At 40.1% G+C, this 19683-nt stretch overlaps 1 protein-coding gene across 2 annotated transcripts in view; it reads left to right on the forward strand.

Annotated features, from left to right (window-relative positions):
• vps8 (VPS8 subunit of CORVET complex) overlaps window positions 1–19683 on the forward strand; it is a 662306-nt gene that overhangs the window by 73788 nt on the left and 568835 nt on the right. For both annotated transcript variants that reach the window (XM_072261484.1, XM_072261483.1), the window contains exons 15-18: window positions 8849–8923; window positions 10309–10344; window positions 12969–13059; window positions 18360–18406. In XM_072261484.1, coding sequence (XP_072117585.1) covers window positions 8849–8923; window positions 10309–10344; window positions 12969–13059; window positions 18360–18406 — 249 coding nt within the window. The remainder of the gene's footprint in view (window positions 1–8848; window positions 8924–10308; window positions 10345–12968; window positions 13060–18359; window positions 18407–19683) is intronic.

Consider the following 19683-nt stretch of genomic DNA (forward strand, 5'->3'; position numbering starts at 1 on the left):
ACTTATCTGGGTTGAACTCCATCTGCTACTCCTCAGCCCAGTTTTGCATCCTATCAATGTCCCGCTGTAACCTCTGCAGTCCTCCACACTGACCACAACACCCCCAACCTTTGTGTCATCAGCAAATTTACTAACTCATCCCTCCACTTCCTCATCCAGGTCACTTATAAAAATCACGAAGAGAAGGGGTCCCAGAACAGATCCCTGAGGCTCACCGCTGGTCACCGATCTCCATGCAGAATATTGACCCGTCTACAACCACTCTTTGCTTTCTGTGGGCAAGCCAATTCTGGATCCACAAAGCAATGTCCCCTTGGATCCCATGCCTCCTTTCTTTCTTAATAAGCATTGCATGGGGTACTTTATCAAATGCCTTGCTGAAATCCGTATACACTACATAAATGTGTTGAGTCACATCCTCAAAAATTCAATCAGGCTCGTAAAGCACGACCTGCCTTTGACAAAGCCATGCTGACTATTCCTAATCATATTATGCTTCTCCAAATGTTCATAAATCCTGTCTCTCAGGATCTTTTCCATCAATTTACCGACCACTGAAGTAAGACTCACTGGTCTATAATTTCCTGGGCTATCTCTACTCCCTTTCTTGAATAATGGAACAACATCTGCAACCCTCCAATCATCCGGAACTTCCCCCGTCTCCATTGATGACGCAAAGATCATTGCCAGAGGTTCAGCAATCTGCTCCCTCACCTCCCACAGTAGCCTGGGATACATCTCGTCCGGTCCCAGAGACTTATCCAACTTGATGCTTTCCAAAAGCTCCAGCACATCCTCTTTCTTAATGTCTATATGCTCAAGCTTTTCAATCTGCTGTAAGTCATCCCTACAATCGCCAAGATCCTTTTCCATAGTGAATACTGAAGATAGTGAGTACCTCAGCTATCTCTTTCAGTCTTTGAACTCAAAGTTCAACAAAGTCCACAAAGTTTTCACCTTATTTCTCTGGCAGAACAGGGTATTGGTGGTGGTCATGGCATGTTCAGCACACTTGGAGAGTAAGAGCATTCCATTGGAGTTGATGTTGCCAACAGCTTCCTTCCCAATTGTGCCCTTCCCTGCCAACTTTGGCATTGAAGTCTCCATGACGAATGACCTTATTTTACTTGGGAATATCTGATAGTTATGCAGTCTAGGTCAGTGTAGAAGATCTCCTTAATATTGGCTGGTGAGTTTAGGGTTGGAGCATAGGCAGTCACAGCTGTAACCATTTGGTTGTTAGTGAGTTTAAGTTACATGGTAATGAGATGTTCAATGATGCCATCTGGCAATTTGGAGAGGTGACTGATGATGCTGTTCTTTCTGGTGAATCTTCCTCCGTGGATTCTGAATCCAATATTATATATTACTTACCTTGCCAACTCACCCTATTTGTTGAAACCTGTGATCACCTTATAAATTCATAAGAATAAATAATCCCTCTCTTCGTAACTTCCAACAGTATGGTAGATTTTCAATAGACCAAACAAAAAGAAGACAAAAGAGCTTTCAAGGCAAATTAGAGAAATGATAACAGAGAAGCACAAATCTGTGGAAAGATACAAGATCATCATAAAGGCACTGAGCATGCCTTGGAGCTCAATGCAGTCCATTGTGAAAAATGTGAAATCATAGCAAAACTGTTAGGTCAGGCCACCTCCCTAAACTTAGCTGCTGGTGAAGAATGGCACTTGTAAGGGAGGCAAATTCATTAAATATGTTTAAGGTGGTGACAGATAAATATTTTAAGATTGAAGAATAGAAGGTTATGTGAAACTGGTATAGAGAAGGTGTTGAGGCATCGTAGATAAGCCTTGATCATCTTGAATGGCGGGGCTGACTTTATGGGTCTGGTGGGTTCTTATGATGGGTGGGTCAGCAAATGGCTAGCAGAATAGGAGGATCAACAGATAGTTGGTAGATCGGTTGAGTCTGCAGATAAGTTGGTGGGATTGTCATGTCGGGAGGGTGGGGGAGAGTACAGATCAGGTGTTGGTTTTAGTGGGGGATAGGGGTGGAGGGGTGGGGATCCACTGATTGTTAAAAGGTTAGGATAATCGTTGTGCATTACTATCAGAATGGGGCATACAGTATGTTGTGTAACCTGTGGTGCCTGATCGTCCAGTGAGGCTCAACGTAAGCTTGAGAAATGACATCTCATCATTGGTCTGGGTATATTGAAGCCCTTGAATTGAGTTGCATTGAATTGAATTGACTTTATTTCTTACATCCTGCACATACATGAGTAAAAATCTTTACGTTACGTCTCTATCTAAATGTGCAATGTGCAATCATAGTAACTTATAATAATTTATAATAAATAGAACAGTCAATGTAATATTAATATACTTTAATATACTTTATACTTTATTGAGTACACTCAAGTCAGCATGAGTTCATCAATAGACAATAGGTGAAGGAGTAGGCCATTCGGCCCTTCGAGCCAGCACCGCCATTCACTGTGATCATGGCGGATCATCCACAATCAGTATCCAGTTCCTGCCTTATCCCCATAACAGTTGATTCCGCTATCTTTAAGATCTCTATCCATCTCTTTCTTGAAAACATCCAGAGACTTGGCCTCCACAGCCTTCTGGGGCAGAGCATTCCATATATCCACCACTCTCTGGGTGAAAAAATTTTTCCTCAACTCCGTTCTAAATGACCTACCCTTTATTCTTAAATGGTGGCCTCTGGTTCTGGACTCACCCATCAGCGGGAACATGCTTCCTGCCTCTAGCGTGTCCAATCCCTTAATAATCTTATATGTTTCAATAAGATCCCCTCTCAGCCTTCTAAATTGCTGAGTATACAAGCCCAGTCGCTCCAATCTTTCGACATATGACAGTCCCGCCATCCCAGGAATTAACCTTGTGAACCTACGCTGCACTCCCTCAATAGCGTGAATGTCCTTCCTCAAATTTGGAGACCAAAACTGCACACAGTACTCCGGGTGTGGTCTCACCAGGGCCCTGTACAGCTGCAGAAGGACCTCTTTGCTCTTATACTCAGTTCCCCTTGTTATGAAGGGCAGCATGCCATTAGCTTTCTTCACTGCCTGCTGTACTTGCATGCTTGGTTTCAGTGACTGATGTACAAGAACACCTAGATCTCGTTGTGCTTCCCCTTTTCCTAACTTGACTCCATTTAGATAATAATCTGCCTTCCTGTTCTTACCACCAAAGTGGATAACCTCATCCACATTAAACTGCATCTGCCATGCATCTGCCCACTCACGCAGCCTGTCCAAGTCACCCTGCATTCTCATAACATCCTCCTCACACTTCACACTGCCACCCAGCTTTGTGTCATCGGCAAATTTGCTAATATTACTTTTAATTCCCTCATCTAGATCATTAATATATATTGTAAACAGCTGCGGTCCCAGCACTGAACCCTGCGGTACCCCCCTGGTCACCGCCTGCCATTCCGAATGGGACCTGTTAATCGCTACTCTTTGTTTTCTGTCAGCCAGCCAATTTTCAATCCATGTCAGTACTCTGCCTCCATTCCCATGTGCCCTAATTCTGCCCACTAATCTCCTATGTGGGACTTTCTGAAAGTCCAGGTACACTACCTCCACTGGCTCTCCCTTGTCCATTTTCATAGTTACATCCTCAAAAAATTCCAGAAGATTAGTCAAGCACGATCTCCCCTTCGTAAGTTCATGCTGACTCAGACCGATCCTGTTACTGCTATCCAGATGTGTCGTAATTTCATCTTTTATAATTGACTCCAGCATCTTTCCCACCACCGACGTCAGGCTAACTGGTCTATAATTCCCTGTTTTCTCTCTTCCTCCCTTCTTGAAGAGAGGGACAACATTAGCCACCCTCCAATCCACAGGAACTGATCCTGAATCTATAGAACATTGGAAAATGATTACCAATACGTCCACGATTTCTAAGGCCACCTCCTTAAGTACCCTGGGATGCAGACCATCAGGTCCCGGGGACTTATCAGCCTTCAGACCCAACAGCCTATCCAACACCATTTCCTGCCTAATATAAATTTCCTTCAATTCATTCATTACCCTAGGTCATTTGGCCACTATTACATCTGGGAACACACATCAAAGTTGCTGGTGAACACAGCAGGCCAGGCAGCATCTCTAGGAAGAGGTACAGTTGACGTTTCAGGCCGAGACCCGGGAGATTGTTTGTGTCTTCCCTAGTGAAGACAGATCCAAAGTACCTGTTCAACTCGTCTGCCATTTCCTTGTTCTCCATAATAAATTCACCCACTTCTGTCTTCAAGGGCCCAATTTTGGTCTTAACTATTTTTTTCCATTTCACATACCTAAAGAAGCCTTTACTATCCTCCTTTATATTCTTGGCGAGTTTACCTTAATACCTCATTTTTTCTCCGCGTATTGTCTTTTTAGTTACCTTCTGTTGCTCTTTAAAAGTTTCCCAATCCTCAGGCTTCCCACTCGTCTTTGCTATGTTATACTTCTTCTCTATTATTTTTATACTGTCCATTACTTCCCTTGTCAGCCACGGCCTCCCCTTACTCCCCTTAGGATCTGATCAGTCTGATGGCCTGGTGGAAGAAGCTGTTCCAGATACTGTTGGTCTTGGCTTTTATGCTGCGGTACCGCTTCCTGGTTGGTAGCAGCTGGAATAGATTGTGGTTGGGATTTGTGTCCCCAGTGTTCCTACGGGCCCTTTTTTCACACCTCTCCTTGTAAATGTCCTGAATCATGGGAAGTTCACAATTACAGATGCGCTGGGCTGTCCGCACCACTCTCTGCAGAGTCCTGTGATTAAGGGAGGTACAGTTCCCATACCAGGCAGTGATGCAGCCAGTCAGGATGCTTGGGCTTGATATTGAATTAAAATATTTCAAACAACAACTCTGTTTTCCCATTCTCCACAGATGTGGCTGTACCTTTCTGTTCTACAGTATTTTCTTTTTTTCTCTGTCTCCAACTGCTGTTTTTTAAGTAGTCATTGTCATGCCCATGACTGTTTTGTACACCTTTTTACAGATGTTTTCTGTTAACTCCCCCCTCCCCCCAACAGCTTAAAGTTTCCTCTCCATTGCTATCAGTGCAGCCTTTGCGTTATTTTCTTCCATTTCCTGCACATCTACTTTCACCCCATTCCCCCTCTCCTCATCTAATATAACAAGAATGGGGTTCCCCCGGTCCTTACCTACCATCTCATAAGCTTCCACATCCATATCATTCTCTTCAATGTATGTCATCTCTGGTGGGATGCCACATCTAGGCATATCTTCCTGTTCCCTGTCCCTCTCTGCTTTTCACAGGGATTGACTCTTTTTCTACTCCTCCTCCCCCCCCCCCGCCCCCCCGGCAACCAGGTGCACTTATTCCTCCCCATCAATGTCCCTCCAGGTACTTATACCTGCAACTGTCTTGAATGTTTTTTTCTCCCAGATCCCATCGCTTATCACAAATATAGAAAGCTAGTTTATTTATCCTTGATGGGCGGACTCAAAATATTTGTTTTTTTGTGTGATTAAGCTATTAGAACTCAGATCAGATAGCTTACCATTAACTATTTTGGCTCTCTTTTTGCACTACTTATTTAATTTAACAACTGACGTTTTGGGGTGTGACTCTTAATCAGGACCCTTCATGAGTCCTGATGAAAGGTCTCGTGAGGAAGTGTTCACCAGTTGGTTCATTGTCTCGAAACCTGATGCCAGAGGGGAAGAAATTGTTCCTAAAACACTGAGTGTGTGTCCTCAGGCTCCCGTCCCTCTTCTTTGATGGTAATAGTGAGAAGAGAGCTTGTCTTGAGTGATGGGGAACCTTAATATAAAATATTTCAGATATTAAATTGAGTAGTTTCTAATACAAACTTGAACAGTAATTAAATTTTAAAATCCTTCATACTTGTGCAATTTGATGGAAAATTTTTGACAACGCCAAATAAGGGAATGAAGGCCTATGTAAATAACCATTCTCTTAAAACTAGTGTATATTATGGTCTGCTCCTCATGGTTGTGAAGCACTTTGTAATGTGCCAACTATGTGAAATCATCTATCTGTGTACAATATCTCATTTGTCTTGAAGCTATCGCAAACAAAGTGTCTGAGTTAATAATTCATTGCTGTCAATATTGATGTCATCTTTTTTCAGGTTTTTACTATTAGCTTGTGATTCTAGCTAATCCATCCCCAATAAAAAGAAAACAGAATTTTTTAGAATCAAGGTTGTTTTGTGTGAATTTTTACACTGACAAGTATTGACTTCTGATTGTTAAAACAGTGAACTTTGTTTTATGTTTCCTTCTCCTCTTCTCAGTTAGTGAGGGTGACGAATTTTAGTAACCAATCCAGCAAGTGCCAGTGGGTCTCTTGTTTGTTTGCTCTCATCCGAAGAGTCACATACAGGTGTCCCCCGCTTTTCGAACGTTTGCTTTACGAAACCTCACTGTTACGAAAGACCTACATTAGTTACCTGTTTTCGCTAACAGAAGGTGTTTCAACTATTACGAATAAAGGCAGCTCGCAAAAAAAGCAGCGCGCGATAGAAAAGGCAGCGTGTCCCGAGCAGCCGCTCTCCCCCGGATTCGGAACAGCATTCTCGCCGGCATTGCTTAAAGACGTGCCTGTGAGCAGCCGTTAGCAAGATGAGTTCTAAGGTATTGGAAAACCCTAAAAGAGCTCGAAAGGGTGTTACACAGCGTAAAACTAGACATAATTAAGCGTTTCGATCATGGTGAACGAAGCAAGGACAAAGTGAGTTTGGCTTGTGGAAGCTGACCAAGATAATGTTGAAGAGGTTTTGGCATCCCATGACCAAGAACTGATAGATGAAGAGCTGATGCAATTGGAAGAGAAAAGGATAACAATCGAAACCGAATGAGTAATGATAAAGTACGAATTTAATTTTGAAAGGATACGTCGGTTTAAGGCATACTTGCAGGATGGTTTGAGTGCTTACAAAGAACTGTATGATCTAAAAATGCGCGAGGCTCAGCAGTCAAGCAAGCCTTCCACATCAACCACAGCAGACGACGAACCTCGACCTTCGACATCGAGGCGGGCAGTCATAGGTGAAGATGACCTGCCTGCCCTAATGGAAACAGACGACGATGAGATGACACCTCCGTGTCCCACACCCCAACCCCCAGGCTGCAGACAGATACTGATTCGCGGAGAATGCAGCAGTAGCCAGGAGACACCCAGCACATCTTTAAGAAAAAATAATCTACCAAATCATGCCAAATAACACTTAAAACCCAAAATAACAGTAACATACAGTAAAAGCAGGAATGATATGATAAATACACAGCCTATATAAAGTAGAAATGCTTTTCCACAATCATTGCCGGCACTGTTCTCCATACCGAAAATCTCATGCAAGCGCTGTTGGCAAAAACATTCTCTCCAGTAACCTTTAAGCTATGAAGCTGCCAAAGCATACCAAATAACACATAAAAATACACAGCCGATATAAAATAGAAATAATGTATGTACAGTGTAGTATCACTTACGGGAATCGGGACAGCCTCGAGCACACTGATGGTGGTGTGTTAGACTGAGTCGTCGGAGTTTGGGTGGTGCAGTGGCCCCCACCCTCCAGGCAGTGACCCAATATCGATCCCCAAAGCATGCAGGGGTACAGCGGTAGCCGGGAGGCACACAGCACATCTTTAAGAAAAAAGCCGAAACAAACATGTTAATTAATTAGGTGCCGCCCAGCACATAAATGTCGGCCCAGATCAGAGACGACACAATCAGCAATCATCTCTGATCTGGGCCGACAATTACGTGCCGGGCGGCACCTAATTAATTAGCATGTTTGTTTCGGCTTTTTTCTTAAAGATGTGCTGTGTGCCTCCCGGCTACCGCTGTACCCCTGCATGCTTTGGGGATCGATATTGGGTCACTGCCTGGAGGGTGGGGGCCACTGCACCACCCAAACTCCGACGACTCAGTCTAACACACCACCATCAGTGTGCTCGAGGCTGTCCCGATTCCCGTAAGTGATACTACACTGTACATACATTATTTCTATTTTATATCGGCTGTGTATTTTTATGTGTTATTTGGTATGCTTTGGCAGCTTCATAGCTTAAAGGTTACTGGAGAGAATGTTTTTGCCAACAGCGCTTGCATGAGATTTTCGGTATGGAGAACAGTGCCGGCAATGTTTGTGGAAAAGCATTTCTACTTTATATAGGCTGTGTATTTATCATATCATTCCTGCTTTTACTGTATGTTACTGTTATTTTGGGTTTTAAGTGTTATTTGGCATGATTTGGTAGATTATTTTTGGGTCTGTGAACGCTCACGAAATTTTCCCATATAAATAAATGGTAATTGCTTCTTCACTTTACGACATTCCGGCTTACGAACCATTTCATAGGAATGCTCTACCTTCGGATGGCGGGGGAAACCTGTATTTCTGTTTGAGACCAATATTGAGTTATGGTAAAATTCTTCTATTTTTGGAAGAAGCATAGTTAAACCTGTTCTTGACTGTATCTGATACTCAGACTTGTATTTGCCGGTGAGGTTCATCTGAGAACCATATACATTATTTTTTTCTGGTCTTAATCTTTTAAATACTGAAACCAATAATTGGCATTCTGCTTCCATCCTGTATGAGAACAACCAATTAAGTACTGACAAAGGATTGTCCCTGGAATTCATTTTTATATCTATGTCTCTTGATCACACCATATGCTCTAATTAACCACCGTTGTGGAGGTTAACTGGATTGTATTGTGGAGGCTAAAATAATTGAAGGATATAATTTTTTCCTAATTATTATTCTCAGTAATTTTATTGGCATCCACAACAAATTGCGATATTATTGGTTCTTTGCTGTTAATTTCTGTTAATTAAATGACTGTTAATTTCTTAAAGGCTCTGGTTGGTGAAAAGGCATGCTATCAGTCAGTCAGCAGTTATGGAGGACAAATTATCTACCTGGGAACTAAGGTAAATGTGGTGCATCATTCTCACTACCAGTATGGTGGAAGAGTGAGTGTGTGTGTGTGTGTGTTTATATATTTTATATAAATTATATATATGTAATTTTTTAAGACTTCAGATTGGTAGTGAAGTATTAACTTGTGTGATTCATTAAATAGCAGTTTTATGTGTATGATTTCTGCTTTATTTTGTTTAATCTGATTTTCTTTGTTTAATCAAATTCAGTTTGCTTTCTCATAAGAAAGAGAATTGATGAATCCTGCAAAATAAAATTCCGCTAACACTTAAGTAGAATTTCTTATCTTTGGGGTAGTGTGCAGTTCTGCAAAATGTATAACTTTGTTCTACAATGTTTTAATTGACATGAGTACCTGTAACTTGATTTTGACTAGTTATTGCACATAGTTTTCTTGCCAGAGCACACGTGGCTGAACGAACATTTAATGTATTAAATTGCTTTTCACTGAGAAGTTTAAGTGCCCCCATTTGTGATCATTTATCTTCACGTTCACCCTGTGCTATGTACCAACCCTTCTGCAGACTGAATTTTATATTTCTGATAATGGAGTTCACATGCAAGTTCTTTCATGAGCCATTTGCAGCCATCCATACCTGTCTTTTTGGCATGGTATTCAGTGCGAGTCCTGTACATAATCTCATCAGTTAAATCTTCACTGACACTATTTAGTTGTACTGTTGATGTCATTGTTTGCACACAAGATCCTAATCCTTTCTCAGTTTTCTAAACCATTGATTACTTCAGTCTGTATGGTCACTTTTTTTAATACAAATACTGGAGTTCTCAGCACCACACTAATTGTTTTGCTGTATTCTAGAATTAACTACTCCCAGTATCGATCAGCATTATTGCATTTTTACGAATATTCCAGATGGGTTCTCCTCAAGTGTCAGTGTCACTCTCCTACATTACATAGTCAAAATTATGCAGAGTAGCTGTGTAATCCATCTCTTAAAGATATTTCTTTATAATGAAGATTTAAGATACATCAGGTATCTGCTGGCAGAAATAAGGACCATTTATAAAAATACTTCTGTCTCTCTTGACGATGATATGGAGTGAAGAAAAATGGAAAAACTATCTTGAATTTTTATAACTAGTTGTAATTACAGATGTATTTGCAGCTAATAAATTTGCTGCAAAATGTCAAGTTAATACCTAATATGCAGGTTATATTATTAAAATGATGACTCGCAATTGGGAGCGCTGGTGTATGGAGACTGCATTTGATAAGCTGTGAGACTTTGAAATGATTAAACCTTATGCTGCTTTTTCATTGATAAGCTTGATGGGACCTTCCATTGCTGAATATGGGATAATCATGAATAATATTGGCCTATATAGTGACTTCATATTTCTTTTTTTTTTGTAGTCTGTGCATGTGATTACTCTAAGGACTTGGCGGGAGGTAAGCAAGTTAAAATGTTTTGTGGGAAGATCTGGCTGGCTCTTCATTTTAAAGAAAAACAATGTTTTGCTCCACTTTGGCCTGGCGCTAGGCATTTGGACGACTTAGTTTAGCTTATAACATAAAATTTCTTGGTTGTGCAGATCAATAAAAAAATTGTTCCTTTAGGCCATTTCCATCTCCATTGATGTGTATATAGCAAAATCTAACTATGTGAAAGATTAGTTCTCATCTGTTGCTTTTAAGTGCAATCTGTCAAAACTGCACCCATCATGGAGGTTTATCTTTCCTTCTGACTGGATTCCTTTTCATCACTCCTGCATTCCCAAATATCTTTTCTTCTTTTGATAGCCGAGTTAAAGAAAAAAGCATTAATAGAGAGGACAGCATTTTTTTTTAAATAGGCAACAGTTTCCAGTTTATTTTAGAAGTTTTCATTATGTACTGATAATAAAAATATTGTTGAAAGCTATATTAGAGAGATAAAAGTACATTGGGAAAATTGAAAGCACATGAGACATTTGAGATTCATGAAACTGCTGCAACATGCAATTGTGGTTACAGCCTTCAACATGAAAGTTCAGAATTTTGTAGTAATCATAAACAAGATACAAAAGATGCTGACGATCTGAATTAAAAGTATTCAGCAGAGTTATTTAGTTGGTCAGATAATATCTGGGAGAATCGGAGTTATTGTTATCACAACAGGGATAATGTCGCTGAGCTCCGAATCTTTTGTTTGAAGGATCCGTAATATTGCTCTGAAGAGTGGAAGATCTTCAGGAGAAGCAGTTATAACTTGAACTAAATTCTCATTCAAGGATGTCATCTTGAACAGTGCAACACTTGCTCGGTCATGCAGTGCAGTATCTGTCCAGATCTTTCAGCACAACTGTTTTTCTAAACCATGGGCAGGAATGCCATGTGCTTGAATCCTGTGACTTGTATGTTGTTGTAATAGAAGTGGACAGTGGTGTACTTTGCAAGTGTGTGCACTTAAGTTAGCTGGTATTTTGTTCAAAAAGCAATGGATGGGTTTTGCTTTGGTGCTTCAAGCACTGAATGCTGTTAAAATGCTTTTTGGAAAATCAGTCCAGGGTTTGAAGGGGTTTTGGGTGTACACAAAATATTGATTTAGATTTCAGCTATATCGATAGATAGATCCTAATTGATCCAAAAGAAAATTACAGTGTCACAGTAACATTACAAGTGCACAGATATAAATATTAGAAGAAAAGTAGGAAGAATCAAAAATGTTACCACAAACAGCCTAACAGTTGGGGGTCAACATTTCCTCAGCTATGGGTTGACTCATTATAGAGCCCAATGGCCGAGGGTAAGAATGACCTCATATAGCGCTCTTTGGAGCAGCGCAGTTGTTTTATTCTATTACTAAAAGTGCTCCTCTGTTCAGCCAAGGCGGCATGCAGTGGGTGAGAAACATTGTCCAGAATTGCCGGGATTTTCCATAGGGTCCTTGTTTAACCACAGCCTCCAGTGTGTCCAGTTTGACTTGTATAACAGGGCATGATCAGTTTATTGAGCCTCTTGGCATCACCCATGTTGATGCCATTACCCAGCACACCACTGTATTGAAGATTTTACTGGGAACAACAGACATGTGAAGGAGAGGCCTGCATACCCCAAAGAAGCTGTCTCCTCTATAAGTTGAGCCCTTCTTGTGCACAGCCTCTGTGTTGATGCTCCACTCAAGTCTGTCATCCAGGGGCACCTCGGATACTTGTAGGTCCTCACCATCAATAGTAACAGGGAGCGGTGCGTGATTAGTCTTCCTGAAGTTAATCACTATTTCCTTTATCTTACTGATGTTGAGTTGCAGATGATGCAGCTTGCACCATTTGACAAAGTCCTCCACCAGGATCCTGTATTCATCCTCCCGTCCTCCCTCTATACACCCAACTATTGCTGAGTCATCAGAGAATTTCTGCAGATGAGATGACTCAGTGTTGTACCTAAAGTCCGAGGTATACTGGGTAAACAGGAAGGGAGCCAATGCAGTCCTCTTTGTGGCCCCAGTGCTGCCTATAGCCATATCTGACATGCAGCTCTGAAGCCGCACATACTGTGGTCTGTCCATTATCCAGAATACAATATGAAGAACTTGAATGTGACTAGCTATTCTGACGTTTCTTTCATTTTGGATAATACTGGGAGATTGTAAAATGCTTATTCATTTTTCTCAGTCATTGTGATATATATTTGAAAAGTGAGTTACTTAACATTGTGTGGCGTGAATATTACAAGCTTCTTGCAGCCATTTACAATTGAAGCATTAATTTTATCCTATTTGCATGAATTATGTAGACAAAACATGGTGACTTCCTTAACCAAAAGTGTGAGGTTGCCTTCTATTGTTTGGTCTGTGAATCATTTTCCAATGTCGAAGTTTGCAACTTAGATCAAACTGAGATAACACATGAAGCATTGCTTGAAGATCTTTAGTACAGTCAGATAGTTCACTCACTCTGCAACACTCCAGCCGTTAAACCACGAATGACACGTGCTACTGCATGTGCTGTAAGGAAGTAGATACTTCCTATAGATGCTACTGTGAAGAAGCGTGAGCATTGATGTATGTTTTTCTCCCAATGCTGTGTCTGCAGAGGTTGGATTACCTGTTAAAGCAGGAAAGATTCATTGAGGCACTGTCTCTTGCCTGGTCCTTTCATGAAGGAAAAGCCAAAGCCGTAGTGGGTGAGTTATAATCTTTCCTGAATATCATTGATTGTTAAACTTTCAAATGTTCAATTTTATTTACATTGATAAAACCATCGAAACGCAGTGTACAGAATGTGAGCGTTCAGCAATCATGTTGATGCTATCCTTTTGAGAAGGCAGTTGAGCGCAGTTCCACTAATAATTTGTGACTGAAAATCTTGAAGTTTGGGGGAATTAATAATTTGACGAGGGGGTAAAGGAATTTCAGAGTTCAGTATCCCTTGGGAAACTGATATAGTATTAAGAGGTTTTTAAGGATTAAGTGTTTCAAATGTATGACAAAGATGAGAAGAAAGCTAAGGGGTGTGGAAAAGTGGTGTTGAGGTCAAGATTGCAGCTTCCATTATTTTACTAAATAAGCTTGAGAATATGGTGCAAACAACAGGAATTCTGCAGATGCTGGAAATTCAAGCAACACACATACAAGTTGCTGGTTGCTAATGCCCCACCTTCCCCTCGTACCCCATCTGTTATTTATTCTTATACACACATTCTTTCTCTCACTCTCCTTTTTCTCCCTCTGTCCCTCTGAATATACCCCTTGCCCATCCTCTGGGTGCCCCTCCCCCCCTCCTTGTCTTTCTTCCCGAACCTCCTGTCCCATGATCCTCTCATATCCCCTTTTGCCAATCACTTATCCAGCTCTTGGCTCCATCCCTCCCCCTCCTGTCTTCTCCTATCATTTTGGATCTCCCCCTCCCCCTCCAACTATCAAATCTCTTACTCACTCTTCCTTCAGTTAGTCCTGACGAAGGGTCTCGGCCTGAAACGTCGACTGCACCTCTTCCTACAGATGCTGCCTGGCCTGCTGCGTTCACCAGCAACTGGTATGTGTGTTGAGTATATGATGACCTGGTCCTGTTTCATTTGTTCTTATTAACATACGAGCAAGCTTCTACTTTGATAAAAGCTGCTTTTGGGTAAAGACTGGCAAAATTTCAGGTGCTGCCTACTACAAAGAAGTTGCAAGAAAAGCTCTTAATACAGATCTAGAGAGATTGGTTGTAGGAATCCACGCAAATATTTGTGACAGAAATATCCATGAAATGTCAGAATGGAGAAAGTGATAAGCAATACAAATATTCTAAAGGGTACTAGGCTAGAGTGTATCTGTAGAATTAGAAAGAAAGTCTTGACGCGCAATGAAGTGCAGCCTTAGAGATATGTACAACATTTTGTGACAGACTGTCTGTTGCCCAGACATCCTGCACAATGAAAATACTGTGTGTATATATGTGCTGTGGTCAGATTACACTGATTCTGTTTTCTACTGCTTCATTCCTTGTGACTTTCTGTTGTATGATGTAGGGATTGATGTTAAAGCCACAGTGTTTGAAATGCTAAATTCAACCCAGACAGAAGTCAAAATCAAAGTACATTTATTATCAAAGTATGTATATGGAATACAACTCTGATATTCGTCCTCCCGCAGGCAGCCATGAAATAAAGAAACACCATGGGACCCATTCAAGAAAACATCAAACACCCAGTGCGCGAAAAAAGAACAAATTATGCAAATGTCAAAAAGCAAACAAACAGCACAAAGAATATCAAACATCAAACCAGCATTTCAATAGTATTCAGTACAGTTTAGTTCAGTTCAGCACCACATTGCAAGCCCACTGCAGGCTGCAGGTCCATTCTTCACTGAAGCACCCCAGTTCGTATCGATAGCCCCGATTAAACCGCTCACAGAAATCAAAATCCAGAAACACATGCAACATGAACTTGAATGGCTCCCAAAACAAGTCCACAGTCTTGCTGATCAATCCTTGCAACATGGATCCCAAGACTCTTACACTTTCCTCTGACAGCAGCTAGCGAGGAGAAGCGGAAGACTAGACAAATGCAGGCAGATGGCGCTGTACACCCACATGTCCTCTGGCTCTTGTCCTCCTCGACTTCAACCTTGTTCGATGCCTTAATCGGAGAGAAGCAATAGAGTCGATCATGGGCTCGCGCCCCCATATCCAGGCCTCTAAAGCGGTACACTCCGCTCCAAATCTCACTAAACTTCCTCAGAGACAGCAAAGCACCAATTGCATAATCAGCCCACAAACACACCATCAAAATGTAAATCACAGGTTCCAATAGCCTGCAGCTTAGTAGTGGAGTCAAATTTGAAAGAAGGCGAATAAGTGACAGTAGCTTAGTGAACTGTCTCCAGGGCGTTGCCGTTGATTACATTGTTTGCTGATGCCATTTTGAAGACATTTGCTTCCACAACAGAAACTTAAACCCAATCCAAAAAATTGGCTAATTGTTACAATTGTGAACTATAGTCAATTTATTATAGCCAAGATAGATGCAACAAAAGTAAAGCAGTATTCAGAAGTGGGCTGATATGCCGTATTAGATTCGCACTGCAGAAGAACTTGACAAAAATTGTGACTAACAATGTCTTTGATTTCTGCTTTATTTCCATGACTGTCCCCCACTGTTAATGGCCTAGGAGTGAAGAGTTAATCAAAAACGTACTGGACGAATAGCATAGCATTAAGAACAGGTCAAAGGTTGGAAATTCTCTGCAGTCCACAGGCTGGAAATATGACGGAGTACTTTCAACTTGCCTGGATGCATACAAATCCAACAGCATTTGGAAAGCTTGATGCTATCTATAACGATGCAAATCACCTAAAACTTCCACTGCCTCTCCTACTGGTCACTGTTCTATTGCGGTGGATATGTACCAACCAAAAATGCTCTCCATTCCTACTTTGACATCAATCCCCAAACCCATGTTCTCTACCAGAAAGAAGAACAGGCTGATGAGAGAACTCCTGCCTGTAAGATCCTCACCATTGTTTTGTGGAAGCCTAGCTCCCTTCCTTCATAACCACTGGGTTGAAATCTTGGCATTTCTACTCAATACTGTTTCAAGAGTGCTTTCAACAGAAGCACAAAGTAGGTTGTGCTTGAGCATTTAAGGATGATCAATAAATGTCAGCCCTGCTTGTAATCTCTCATCTTGTAAATGAATACTTAAAAAAAGTTGACACAACAAATATAAGAAACGTGATCATAGAAAATAAAGTTGAATGGAGGGAATAATGTTCATATGCGATTTTTAAAATTAAATATGCAATCATGCAAAAAAGGATCCTGGCAGCTGCCAGTAAATGGTATTAGTGTGCTTGATCGCAAGCAGGCTGTGATGTTGATCTTCGGCAAAATAAGTTGACTATTAAACCCAAGAAATTCTGCAAATTCTGGAAATCCAAAGCAACGCACAAAATGTTGGAGGAACTCAGCAGGTCAGGCAGCTTCCATGGAAATGAACAAACAGTTGACATTTCAGACTGAGACCTTTCCCATGAGATATTTGTATGGATATCTCAAAGATAGAGCAGAGTGCTTGCTTTCAGATTAAATTGAATTTCTCTAACTCTGGAAAAAGCGTAAAAATAAATACATGTTTTTCTCTATTTAACACAATAAAATCTTTTCTGCTTTTCAAATCTTTATTTTCTGTATTTGTTTTTCACGTTCTACAAAATCCTTCTCATCAGTTTCTTTTCTCATTTTGATTATTTCTATATACAATAGAAAGTGAAGACTTGAGAGAAGCACATTCTGTTTTGAAGCATTCCTTACTCTTGTATGCTAGGCTTTTGCTATGGTGAATGAATAGAAGAAAATATATTCACTAATGTACTAATTGAATAAAGATCGGTACCTTCAATGGAAAATATCACAATTGATAGTTGGCCAGTGGATAAGCAAATTGTTGAAGTCAGAAGATTTTTGAGTGGTCTCATTTTTTTTTGATTTAAAACAATAAACAACTCTTGGACAAATGGCACTCATGCTTTTTTGTCTTCTTTCATGAACCACCGTGTAAGATAATGTATTTTGATAGGGAAGATACTTGGGGCTGTTCTGAAGAATTTTACATTTTTTTACAGCTTCTACATTTTATGGCGATCTCATTCCACATCTTGAAATTGCTAGTAATGATGAAACTGTAAACACCTTCAAATTACATTGTATAGTAGTAGTTTCATCACTGTTTGCACCCCTTGCAGATGCAGTAAATCTTGAGATGCAACCAGCATAAAATATGGTGAACAATTAAATTCAACTATTTGTTTGTTCTAGCTTATGAAGTTACAGAATATTCATATAATAAACTATTCAGCAGAATACATTACTTTTGTTGTACTGACCTTAATTTGCTTTGAAATTGTTGCTTTTTTCAGGTTTACCTTGTTAAGAAGCTTTAAGTCCCACCCAGTGTAGCTTCATTATGTTTTGTGTATGTTATCTGTTGGGACAAAAGGGTGTTTTATTCATTCTAGGATATTCAGAATTTAACAGTTGGAAAGGGAATATCTTCAGAAACAGTAACAGTGGATAAATATTATTAATCATTTGAATAAGCATTTGATAGTGCAAATTTCAACTATTACAAGATTTTTGATCCAGTAAAGCAGTGGATTCACGGCTTTCCCTTGCACAACCATAAAGACTAAGTTGTAATAATTGAGTTTAATTTCAAGCAAACTATGAATACTTCAAGCCCAATCTCAACCTATCCTTAAGACATAGTGTTGCAGCATGCTAGAATTTCTAGTAAGTTAGCTGCTTGACTCCAATTTATAACCACTACAGGGATTCTCAAGATGGTACCCATTCAGTTCAGAGACAGATAAAAGGCAGTTGATATGCCCTACGGATGAAACTTAAATCATCGTATATATCTGCTGTTAATTTGTCTGTAATGAGGCCTATTAACATAAAAAGTGAAATTATATAACTACCCCTTGGGAAATCATGAATAAGGAATTAAAAGAAATGAACATTTCATTAACTAGAGAAATGTTAGAACTGGAAAAGGAAGTGATTCTATTTTTGTGATTCTCTGCCAAGCACTTAAGGTCAAGACCAGAAGAGCACAGATGCAGATTAAAGCTCTATGCGATGCTTCTAAATCCCACTCTCTGAATAATGCTTTTTAATGCGATTATCCACATAAACACATTTGGTGGCCACAGTAATGAAAATAATTTAGCGCTGAATTACAATGGCACTACTGTCTCGGGAACATATACTACTTGCAGCTAGATTTATGTTGCCACAAACTCATTTCAATAAACAATGGGGTTTGTAGGAAAAGGTAAAATGTCAGCATTTTAATGTTCGAGAAAATATGCAGATGCAGTGTCACCTTGTTCTTAATTCCCATCTCTCCTATGTTTATTGGCTATTCATATCAGAAACAGATGTACATTGTTGGAAACATTTTTGTTCATTATTCCATTATTATTTGTTGATAGGGTTGTTTGGAGATCAGAACAAACGGAAAGGAGTTGTGGCTGATCGGGTAAAGTATTGCTTATTCATGATTTTCATCTCATTTTATCTACCTAAAACTGTTGAGCATGGCACTGAATGGTTAGAACACCAGTTGCCAAAACAATCAACTCTTGGTACAACTGTGCTGCTGACAGACTCAAGATGTGCTTTGGTGTGCAATGGTGTGTTTTTTTTTCCAAATTTGGGCTTGTCTAGCTGATAAGTGGTTATAAACCTACTGTAGAGCAGTATTTTAAATACTTTCTTCATTGGAAGGGTTGCATATTTATGGAATATTTTGCCTATACCCTAACAATTCCATTGGTAAGTCACAATAGGTTTAGTAAGCTCCAATATGTTAAGTTGCAGGCAAAAACCCGTGGCATACTTCCTTAGCTGTTCACTGTTCTTCAGTGATAATTTCAGTGAATATTTATCTCATAATAAATAAGATACATGAATGAACACAATCTTTTTTGTTATTTGCTAGTGAAAATTTTTAATCAGATTCTGATTTATAGTTTAACCTGAATGGAAAAAGTGAAAAAAATCTACTCTTTTTGCATGACATTTTTACTGGATTTTTTTTTCTTCTTGCATTTTTAACTATATTTAGTAGTGACTATCTTTATTTATACTCGTTTGTCCTGAAATGTTTGCAAATGGGAATGTCTCTGCATGTGCTCAGTTAAACTTTTGCATAGCTTATGGCATCAAAAACCTCTTCTTCTACCCTCTCCCTTGAGTAAAGCCCTCAGTCTGTAAGAGTTTGTTCTTGATATTATCATTTTAGTGCTGATACTGTCCAAGCAAAATTCTTTTGCACTTCTTCTTGTGCCACTACAGTAAAGCTCCATTAATCTGCCATGCTCAGGTCTTTGGTGATGCCAGATTGGCTGGACCATTGGATGTTATTTTTTATTAATGCGCCAGCACACTTTTAATTCACTTTTTTTTAAAAGCGATTTTACACGGCAACATTTCAGTGAAAGGGAGTAGGAAGTAGAACTAGTTAAGATTCAAGGGAAAGAGCAAACAGAACCAGCAGTTTGAAGGATATGTGGGAACTAGGGCTCCAGTAAGTGACCCGGGAGCTTAGGAATAGGTGCCATGGTGAGTGGCCAGGGAGCACAGGAACATTGATCCAATGAGTGGTCAGGCAGGACAGGAACAGGGAAATGTTATAACTGGAGCTTTGGTGAGTTGAAAGGAAACATGGAAATCAGGGCACTGACGAGTGGATGGGAAGTCGAACAACTGAGATCCTGGTGAGTGGTAAGTGGAAACATTACCTGGTGAGCCAGA

Source organism: Mobula birostris, chromosome 6, assembly GCF_030028105.1.
Source record: "Mobula birostris isolate sMobBir1 chromosome 6, sMobBir1.hap1, whole genome shotgun sequence".
In the NCBI taxonomy this organism is placed as follows: Eukaryota; Metazoa; Chordata; class Chondrichthyes; order Myliobatiformes; family Myliobatidae; genus Mobula; species Mobula birostris.